The sequence below is a fragment of the Mastomys coucha genome, unplaced genomic scaffold (genome assembly GCF_008632895.1).
Source record: "Mastomys coucha isolate ucsf_1 unplaced genomic scaffold, UCSF_Mcou_1 pScaffold5, whole genome shotgun sequence".
Taxonomy (NCBI): domain Eukaryota; kingdom Metazoa; phylum Chordata; class Mammalia; order Rodentia; family Muridae; genus Mastomys; species Mastomys coucha.
Genome location: NW_022196911.1, coordinates 114,896,446 through 114,907,056, shown reverse-complemented (window position 1 = coordinate 114,907,056; position 10,611 = coordinate 114,896,446). Strand labels below are relative to the sequence as shown.

Sequence of the window (10,611 nt, the reverse complement as noted above, 5' to 3'; positions counted from 1 at the left end):
AGCGGGAGGTCTCAGGACACAGGTTAGGATGGCAGAGAGTCCCTGGGGGGCAGTCACACACTGCCCTGTGGGTCTGAGAGCCTTGCCCTTCTTAGACTCTCAGCTGAGTGTCCCTCTCTAGCATGGGTGACCCCAACTCAAGCACCCAGATGTCCCTGTGAGCATGGACAGAGATAGGAGTCCCAGAGAGCAGGGAGCAGGACTCTCCTGGCTGCCCTGCCTGAGTGCAGGCTGTCTCCAGTCCAGGATTGTCCACTTTAGGCAGACGCTGAATGGATGAGGTGGAAACTGTGTGTGTGAGTTGGAACCAGCACTGTTCACCCGCTCCTTTCTTACAATGGGACCCCACACCACAGCTCCCTCGGCCCCACACTTTGGAGGGAACAAGCAACATTGCGATGTCCTGTTGCTGAGTGGGGACAGTCCAGAGGCTCTAAGGATGAGAAAATTGGCATTGGGTTGTCAGGACATTATCCAGCATAAGCCAAGGTGAATCTGCTCTCTGCCTGTGTCTAGGAACCCAGGGCCCCACCTTTCCCCTCAGGCCAGTGTTTCAGAGAGTCAGCAAGGAGCTTCTTCCAGTTCACTCTACTGTAGGCTAAGAGCCAAGGTGGCCTCTCAGAGCAAATGACACAGAGCTGAGAGATAGAGAGACCATGGCCTCTGTGGGGTCATCAGAGCTTTCACCCCTCTCAATGGGTAAGCTTACACACACACACACACACACACACACACACACACACACACACACACGGAGAGGGCCTCTTGAAGTTGTTCAAGAGCAACTCCAGATGACCCCTCCACCCTGCTTGGAGTGACCTTTGCCTAACAAGAGAGCACAGAGCATTGAGTTCATGGGGAGTGGACATCAAACCAGGCTGGCCCTCCTCCCAGCTGACCTCCTCTCTCCCGACAGGTACCGAAGATGGAGACATGCGCCTGGTTAACGGGGCCTCAGCCAGTGAGGGCCGCGTGGAGATCTTCTACAGAGGCCAATGGGGGACAGTGTGTGACAACCTCTGGAATCTTTTGGATGCCCAAGTCGTCTGCCGGGCCCTGGGCTTTGAGAACGCCACCCAAGCGCTGGGCAGAGCTGCCTTCGGGCCAGGTGTGGCTATGGTCCCTTAGTAATGCTCCTTAAGCATCCCCTCCTGAGCCAGTGAGCTGCCCCAGTCCCCACTGAAGGTCCAGTTCCTCCTCCAGTGGCCCTTGGCTTTCCCTTTGTGCCCACAGGAAGGGGACCGATCATGCTGGATGAGGTGCAATGTACAGGGACGGAGTCCTCACTGGCCCACTGCAGTTCCTTGGGCTGGATGGTGAGCCGCTGCGGGCACGAGAAGGACGCAGGCGTGGTCTGCTCCAACGGTGAGCTGCCCTGGCCCTCCCAGCATCTAGGGGAAGTGGTGGCCATGCCCCTGCCTGTACCCAAAAGTGGCACTCTGAGTGCAGCTGGGAGCTCGTGTCCTCCAAGAGAGCCCCTGTGTCACCCACGTCAGAGAAGATTCTCTTGCAGGGCAATGGATTATGGGCAAGGGACTGTGTCCCGTGTACAAATGGCACTGTGTGCTGGAGGGTTGGCTCTCTAAGGGCCAGTGTCATGTGGTTATTACTTGCTCTGACATTGCATAGCAACCCTCTGCGCAGGGTCTGTGTGATGGCAGTAGTGACTCTTGGTGACTATGTTCAAAGACACTGATGCCCAAAGCCCTACCAACTCAATCACAACCCTCTATCTCCAGTGCCCAAGGCCTGGTGGGAGCTTTCCCCCTGGAGTGGGGTGGGGTTCCTGGGACACACCCCTCTGTCCTGAGGGGATTGAATCCCACAAGGCCAGTCAGGCTTGGGTACAAGTTGATCTGAGGTGGAAGGTCTCAGACCAGGGGGAGCCTGGTGAGTGTGACTAAGCTGTGCAGGCATCTGGGAGGATCCACAGGCTGGGGAACAGCATGAAACGAGGCCGGAGGGGGAAGCTAGGAGGGACTGGGGCTGTGGTGCAAGGAGACACAGGAGCCAGCCCACCCACTCCAAATGTAAAAATCAAGCCAAACCTTCACAGGGCAACACAAGGTATGGTATGTGGTTATGGATTATGCTTTGTGGAGCAGGGAAAGATTGGGGTGCCCTAAGACACGCCATAACCCCTTCAGGACTTGTCCCCTTGGGACTGGGAACCCTCAAATTTTAATGCAAGGTTGCAATGGGATCCTAACTTATCAGGCTGTTTACTGGGTATAGGAGGGTGGCCTCTGCAGTTTTTGGGGTTTGTGAAGAATGGGCACAGCCTTTAGGGTTGGTGTCTCCTCTGGAGGAAGTGCCTGAGTATGGGGTCAGAGAGCCAGCCTCCAAGTACAGCAGGGCACGGCAGAGCCAGCTGTGGCTTTGTGGGGCTCAGAAGGCAGCTGCAGCCTCCCTTCAGGCCTGTCCCATCCGGCATCTTTCCACAAGCCCTCTGGGCAGAGCCAGGTACCATGGTACAGGAGTCAGATGAGGACCCTGACTCCTAGGGGTCAAATGAAACTCAGAGTCACAGAGAAAATGATCCACAAAGCCCAGTGACCTAACACAGCAACTGCCTCTGTCCATCCCAGATACCACAGGTGTTCACATCCTGGACCTCTCTGGAGAGCTTCCAGATGCGCTGGGCCAGATCTTTGACAGCCAGCAGGGCTGTGACCTGTTCATTCAGGTGATAGGGCAGGGGCATGGGGACCTGAGCCTCTGTGCCCACACGCTGATCCTGCGCACCAACCCTGAGGCCCAGGCCCTGTGGCAGGTGGTGGGCAGCAGCGTCATCATGAGAGTAGATGCCGAGTGCATGCCTGTCGTCAGAGACTTCCTCAGGTAAGCCGGGTCTTTGGCTTTGGGCTGCATGTTCCTCCCCACCTCCAGAGTATCCACCGTGCCAGGGTGGAGCTGCCACACACACTCAGGCACACATACTTGCAATGCAACACTCACACATATGCACTCGCATAGCACCCAGCCACGTGCATGCTTCTTCACACTGCGCACATCTGCCCTTGCAGACAGATGGTCACAGACTCTCACATCAATCTACAGAATCACATGGACACACATCTAAATGCTTGCTGCACTGGTGTGAGCACACCTTCACGTCTAAGTGCTCCCTGCACTTGCATGGAAGCATTGAACACTCGGGCATCTGGATACTCACTCACTGCCTCTGCATGCACACATGCACACACACGCACACACATGTCTGTACTCGCACATGAACACACACGTTATGCATCCAAATGCTTCCTGCACTTGCAGAAACACATGCTTACCCATCTGAACCTTACTTTTGCATGTGCTTATGTGTCTACTTGTCTTAGCCACTGTTCTATCATTATGAAGTGTCTCCATGACCAAGGCAACTCTTCAAATGAAAGCATTTAGTTGAGGGCTTGCTTAAGCTTCAGAGTCCATTATCATCATGGCAGGAAGCCTGGCAGCACTGCAGGCAGGCCCTGGAGCAGTAGCTGAGAGCCTGATCCACAGGCAGAGAGATCCACAGAGCCTGATCCACAGGCAGAGAGATCCACAGAGCCTGATCCACAGGCAGAGAGATCCACAGAGCCTGATCCACAGGCAGAGAGATCCACAGAGCCTGATCCACAGGCAGAGAGATCCACAGAGCCTGATCCACAGGCACAGAGCCTGATCCACAGGCAGAGAGATCCACAGAGCCTGATCCACAGGCAGAGAGATCCACAGAGCCTGATCCACAGGCAGAGAGAGACTGGAGCTTTTGAAACCTCAAAGCCCACCCCCAGTGACACACCCTCCAACAAGGCCACACCTTCTAATCCTTCTAATCTTCTCAAACAGTTCCACTCCCTGGTGACTAAGCATTCAGATATTTGAGCCTGTGAGACCCATACTTAATCAAGACACTGTTCTACGCTCACATACCAAGTATCCCACGCACACTAAAGTGATGTGCACACATGCACCCTCGCCCACATTCAGTGCATGCAAACACATGCATTTTTCACCATACAACTCTAAATATTCTCTCCAACACCATGCGCTGTTGTAAGAAGTTTTTGATTTCCCCCAACCCAGAACTTGCATCTTGAAAGCAGTGATTTAAAAGCAGAACATTTATTAAAAGTATTCTCTTTCACTCTTATGACATGGAGCTTTATATAATGGAATGTGACATTTATGAGAATAATACTGGCAGTTAAACCCGGATTAAAACTGTTAGCTTCCAGTCGAGTGTGCAAATCAGGCGAGGATCCTGGGTCCTGCTGGTGATATCTAAGGCACAGTGAGAGGCGGGCAGATGCCATCCCCAGCTTCTACACCTCTGTGCTCCACCCCCAGCTGTGGCCTGAGGTCTGGGCTCTGTGCTCTCCCTCCCTCCCCACTCTCTCAGCCCCCTTCAGCTTCCGTCTGCAGTGTGAACACACGCACGCATGTACCCTCCGGCTGTCCCTCAAGCCGGGTGTTGCTGCTAGCTTTGGGCCTTTTCCCGCTCTGGACAAGTGTTTTTTTACTTGAAAAGGATGGACAGAGATGGGTACCCACTCTAATGTCTGAAACTTAAGACTGGGTGAGTGAGGCATGGGGAAGGACAGAGAGGCACTTGCTGCGAGTGGCTCCTTTCAGTCTCCCTTAGCACTTAGAGCTGCCAGCAGTCCAAGGGATCACTCTGGAGTGGGATGAGGGTCAGAAGCCAGTGCCAATCCTTCTTCCTGGTCCTCCCTCCTTCAGCAGCAGTGGGAGGTTAGTCATCCATGCCCTCTCTGGGAGGTGACTTCACGAAGGGTCTATTGCCACCTGCATAGGGCGAGTCAGGCCAGAGGAGAGACTTGCCATCCTAGTCTCCGAGGTGCACCAGGACCTCAGACCTGTTTGAACCCTTGTGCACAAAGAGAGAGGATGTCATTGTGGCCTCGGTAGGCTCCGACCCTCACGTGGCTCACAGTCACAGAGAAGGTGACTGAGGAGCCGTTGTCATCTGACTGGGAATAGAGTCTCGGGGAGAGGAGTTACCACAGGAACCCACCAGGGACCCATGCCCAGACCTCTGCTGAGCAAGGCTCACAGTGACAGCAGAGACCAGGAGATGGTAGACCCCTCAGGTTTACACACGAGGAAGAAAGTGGCTGTGGGTGTCTTTGCCAACAGTTATTTGCCTGACATCCCTAAGTTGTTGCCAGTTGGTGTGAGACTGAGGATGACCAATGCAAGGTGGGGTGGGAGTAGGGTGGGGGGTGGTGAACGACAGGGCTGGCTCCAGACACCCTGCTTCCCTCCCTCCTTCAGGTACTTTTACTCCCGAAGAATTGAGGTCACCATGTCTTCCGTCAAGTGCTTGCACAAGCTCGCCTCTGCCTATGGGGCCACCGAGCTTCAGGACTACTGTGGACGGCTGTTTGCCACCCTCCTACCCCAGGATCCCACTTTCCATACGCCCTTGGATCTTTATGCATATGCGCGGGCCACCGGGGACTCTGTGCTGGAAGATCTGTGTGTGCAGTTCCTGGCCTGGAACTTCGAGCCTCTGACGCAGGCTGAGGCCTGGTTGGCTGTTCCCACCTCCTTGATCCAGGCTCTCCTCCTCAGGAGCGAGCTGGCTGTGTCTAGTGAGCTGGATCTGCTGAAGGCAGTGGACCAGTGGAGCACAGCGACCAATGCCTCGCACGGGGTTGTGGAGCGCCTGGTGGAACAGGTCCGTTTCCCCATGATGCTGCCCCAGGAGCTGTTTGAACTTCAGTTCAACCTGTCCTTGTACCAAGATCACCAGGCACTGTTCCAGAGGAAGACCATGCAGGCCCTGGAGTTCCACACAGTGCCTGTTGAAGTGCTGGCCAAGTACAGAGGCCTGAACCTCACCGAGGACATCTACATGCCCCGGCTTTACACCTCCTCCACCTGGAGTAGCTTGGTGATGCCCCGTGCCTGGAGGGCACAAAGATATGGATACAATCAGCGCTACACCTACGGCTATTACTCAGAAGCCCGGTACAACAGCTACCAGTCCTTCCAGACTCCACGACACCCCAGCTTCCTCTTCAAGGACAAGCCGATCTCCTGGTCAACCACCTACCTCCCCACCATGCAGAGTTGCTGGAACTACGGCTTCTCGTGTACATCCGATGAGCTCCCTGTACTGGGCCTCACCACATCTAGCTACTCCGATCCCACTATAGGCTATGAGAACAGAGCACTGATCCTCTGTGGAGGCTACAGTGTGGTAGATGTCACCAGTTTTGAAGGCTCTAAGGCCCCTATTCCCAGTGCCCTGGAGACCAATGGTTCCAAATCCCCCTCCCTCTTTCCCTGTGCCTCAGGGCCCTTCAGCAGCTTCCGTGTGGTCATCCGCCCCTTCTACCTCACTAACTCCACTGACACAGTGTAGATGGCACATCTCAGTGGTGGGGACTCAGACATTCCTGTGTCCCCCCTCCTTGGCCTCCGGCCTCTTTGTAAACACCTCCAGCAGCCTGCCACCAGATTTCCCTCAGCTTCCACTGGCTCTGTGAGCTTTAAAATTTACTAGAAGGTTTCAGCCAGTACTCACTCCAGGGCTGAGAGTCCCAGGGCCCCCACTGCAGGCACAAGCAGGTTCATGAGGTCCTATAGAATTTCCTGTGCCTACTGAAGTAGCCCTGTCTGTCACGGTCACTAATCTGAAATTATTAAAGTCACATGCGCTCCTCATGATGTTTGTTCATCCATGCATGGGGTGTCATTGGCTCCCTCAGGTATTTGGAGGGCGGGTGAGCTGGGTTCCAGGGGACAGGGAGTGAGATTGTGAGCCCATCGGGAAGACTGACAGTAACAAGCAAACATCCCAGCCCTGGCCCAGAACCACCACGGAGGAACAGAGTGGGATGCAACCATGGATATTGAGCTGGTGAGCACAGGGCTGATCCGACCGAGAACGGGCCGGGCATCTCTGAGAAGGGGCTGCGGGGCTTGGACACGGCAGCTAAAACAGCAGGAGAGAGCAGAGGGCTGTGTAGGGAGAAGTCACAGTAACCAGCTATTCCTCCAGAAGCAGAGGGACAAAGACACAGCCCGGCCTCTGTAAGAATGGGTAAATGGAGAGACACCAGATACATCAGTAGATATTCAATCACTCACAGCAGAAGACAGCAAGAATGGGAATCAGGCAGGAGGGGGAGGCTCGGTGCTGGGTGACCCTTGGGGCCTGGGAGCAGGCTTGGAGGTTCTGGAGACATCCCATGAGAGTGTCACCTTTCAGTTCTGAGCAGTGGATGCCTCTCCCCACCTCCTTTATGGCAAATAATGAGTGTGTGTGTGTGTGTGTGTGTGTGTGTGTGTGTGTGTGTGTATACCTGAGTTTGCCCAGTGCAGGAGAGGCCTTCAGGGGCTCAACTCCAAGTGGAACCTCCCACTTCTGCCAGCTTTTCCAGGACCACATAACTATACATGTTCCCCCTACCTGGCTCGCTAGTACCCACCCTTTGGGTTAAGGAGTCCTAAGGGTAACATGCTGGGCAATGTACGTGCGCGCGCACACACACACACACACACACTCCCATTTGTAAAGGCCAGAGGTTACCCCCAGGTCTCATTTCTTAAGATCAAGAGTGCTGGGTGCTGTGCACCAGGCAGTGGGGAAATAAAGGGGTGGGAGGGAGACCCGTGTCCTGCCAGAGCTCGGGAGACTGGCACAGGACCCTACAGCTCTCCACACTGCCAGGTAGCAAGCCATGTTCTCAGTCTTGGACATCCCAGACGCAGCTAGATATGGCGGAAGAGCTGAGAACAGAAGTCCATCCGCGCCCCCCCGTACCCCCCTCCCGGCAGTTCATTCAACCCCGGGCCGAAGGGAGAAAGGGGCCTGGAGAAAAGTGTGGGTTAGCCTTTACCCGGCTCTTTAGGGGAAGGCCTAAAAGGAGGCAGTCCATAGTTCTTGGCTTTATTGTAGAAAAGAGGGATAGAGAGAGAAGGTAGAAAAGTAGAGGCCAGCCAGGGCCATGTGGAGAGAGGAGAAAGGGAAGGGGAGAGAGGGAGCAAGAGGTGAGAATAAAGGCAAGAAGAGAGCAAGAAGTTAAGAGAGAAAGGAGGGAGGCAGCCCCTTTTATAGTGGGCTGGGCTACCTTTCTGTTCCCAGGTAACTGTGGGGCAGGGCATACCTGACAGCAGTCAGGTGACTGTGGGAGTGGAGCATAGCCAGAATACTGAGAGCTTGGGACATTGTCTAGCCACAGGATAATGGAGTGAGGGCTCAGCAGCCTAATGTCTGGGGAGCGTAGCCTACTGTTCCGTCCCTTGTAAAATTTTCTTCTGGGTCTCAGGAGTAAGCCTCACTCAACCAGAACACAGACTGCCTTTCACGGTCCAACACAAGAACTCATCCATGTTGGTTGCAACCTAGAATCATTGAGGAAAGAAAAGTCTCAATGGTGGGTTGCCTGCGTTGGGTTAGCTTGTGTGCGTGTCTGTGAATTACTGTGGGAAGACTTAACCCACTGTGAGCAGCACCATTCCCTAGGCTAGGAGTGCCTGCCAGTAAATAGGAGTGAAGACACTGACCCACTGTGGGCAGCACCACTCCCTAGGCGAGGAGTCCCTGCCAGTAAATAGGAGTGAAGACACTGACCCACTGTGGGCAGCACCATTCCCTAGGCGAGGAGTCCCTGTCAGTAAATAGGAGTAAAGACACTGACCCACTGTGAGCAGCACCATTCCCTGGGCAAGGAGTCCCTGCCAATAAATATGAGTGAAGAAACTGATCCGAGAATGAGCAAGGGAGCATCTCTGCATCTATTCCTCTCTGATGTGACCAGCTGCATGCTCTTGCCTGGATGCCCCCATGGTGATGAACTATAACTTAGAGCTAGGAACTAAAATAAAACCTTTTGCCTCTGAATTGTCTTTTTGTCAAAGTATTTTATCACAGCAACAGAAGCGGAGCTGGAACGGCTTCTGCAGAGCTTGCCAGGTACTCCCTCAGCATCATCTGATGGACATTCTCCCCTCCCATGAGAGCCATCAATCATGTCTCCACCAGCACTTCATGCTGGCTGTCAGCATTTTTAAACTTCAGCCATTCTGGGGGGCAGGGTACATGCACATCAGCCATCCCTTCCACACGGTGACACAATGCCTTGAGCAGGACACTGAGAGGAGGGAAGGTAGATTGAGCCCACACATTCAGAGGCTTCAGTCTACCCTCACTTGACCTCAAAGCCTCATTACAAACTCATCCATGGATTGGCACCCACTAGATGCAACCACCTCATGAGAACTCAATAGCTGGAGAGCAAGCCTCAATGTGGGGCTTTGGGGGAAGGGCAGTTCTAGATTCTCACTGTTTTTTTTTTTAAGATTTATTTATTTATTATATATAAGTACACTGTAGCTGTCTTCAGACACTCTAGAACATCAGATCTCATTACGAGTGGTTGTGAGCCAACATGTGGTTGCTGGGATTTGAACTCAGGACCTTTGGAAGAGCAGTCAGTGCTCTTAACCACTGAACCATCTCTCCAGCCCCCTAGATTCTCACTGTTAACAGTAACTTTGTAGTGACCCATCACCCTTCCCTCATCCTTCCTTGTTTATAACCTACCTCACTCAACCCATGGGAATTTCCCATGCGTTTCATAGAATGAAACATTTCCAGCTCCAGAATTCCTAATGAAAGCCTATTAAATCACTTAGAGTAAACTGTCGCAATGTTCTCCTTTGACACCAGAAAGCTGAAGACATTTGGATTGTAAGATGGTCAGGTTAGACTTGAGCCTGCCTACTCCCTGCCACACAGTGCACTGACCTGGGATGTTGGAGACGTCTGCTAAGGTCACAGGCTCTTGGCAGGCTCCCGCTGCAGGGAGAGGCTCACGTGTGGAGGAAAAGTTAAATTCATCATGCGGCTGCAAAAGTGGAGTGTTATTTGACCACTCAGAAAGGTCTTGTCATCCCTGTATGTCAGCCAGGCATGCTGGTATTCCCTGGCATCTCGGCACTCTGAAGGCTGAGGCAGGAGGACCACACGTTTTTAAGTCTGCCCATTTACCGAAGTTACCAGGCCAAACAGTGATTTTCAGACCTTTTTGAACATATGTTCATGACTTTGTGTGCTGGCTAGTCTTCTGTCAACTTGATACGAACTAGACTCATTGGAGAGGCAGGAGCCTCAATTGACAAAATGCCTCCATAAGATTGGGTTGTAAGCAACCTGGTAGAGCATTTTCCTAATTAGAGATTGATGTGTGAGGGTCCAGCCCATTGTGGGATGAGCCATTCCCCCCATCCCCCACCCTGGAATGGTGGTCCAGAGTTCTAAAGCAAATTGAACAAGCCTCAGAGAGGAAGCCAGCTTACTGCAGCCCCTCCATGGCCTCTGCATCAGCTCCCACCTCCAGTCCCTGCCCTGCTTGAGGTCCTGTCCTGACTTTACTCAGTGATAAACTACAATGTGGAGGTATAAGTCAAGCAAACCTTTTCCTTCCCAAGTGATTTTGGCTTGGGTTTTTATCACAGCAATAGAAACCCTGATTAGGAAAATAAAATAATAAAAAGGCAATAAGAAGTTGAAAGAAGCCAGGCAGTGGTGGCGCACACCTTTAATCCCAGCACTTGAGAGGCAGAGGCAGGCAGATTTCTGAGTTTGAGGCC

General features: G+C 53.2%; 1 protein-coding gene across 1 annotated transcript in view; it reads left to right on the top strand.

Moving 5' to 3' along the window:
* Lgals3bp (galectin 3 binding protein) overlaps positions 1-6,678 on the top strand; it is a 10,518-nt gene extending 3,840 nt beyond the window's left edge. Inside the window, exons 3-6 of the mRNA XM_031353620.1 lie at positions 917-1,108; positions 1,234-1,365; positions 2,589-2,841; positions 5,281-6,678. Coding sequence (XP_031209480.1) covers positions 917-1,108; positions 1,234-1,365; positions 2,589-2,841; positions 5,281-6,376 — 1,673 coding nt within the window. The 3' untranslated portion in view covers positions 6,377-6,678. The remainder of the gene's footprint in view (positions 1-916; positions 1,109-1,233; positions 1,366-2,588; positions 2,842-5,280) is intronic.
* The last annotated feature ends 3,933 nt before the right edge of the window (positions 6,679-10,611 follow it).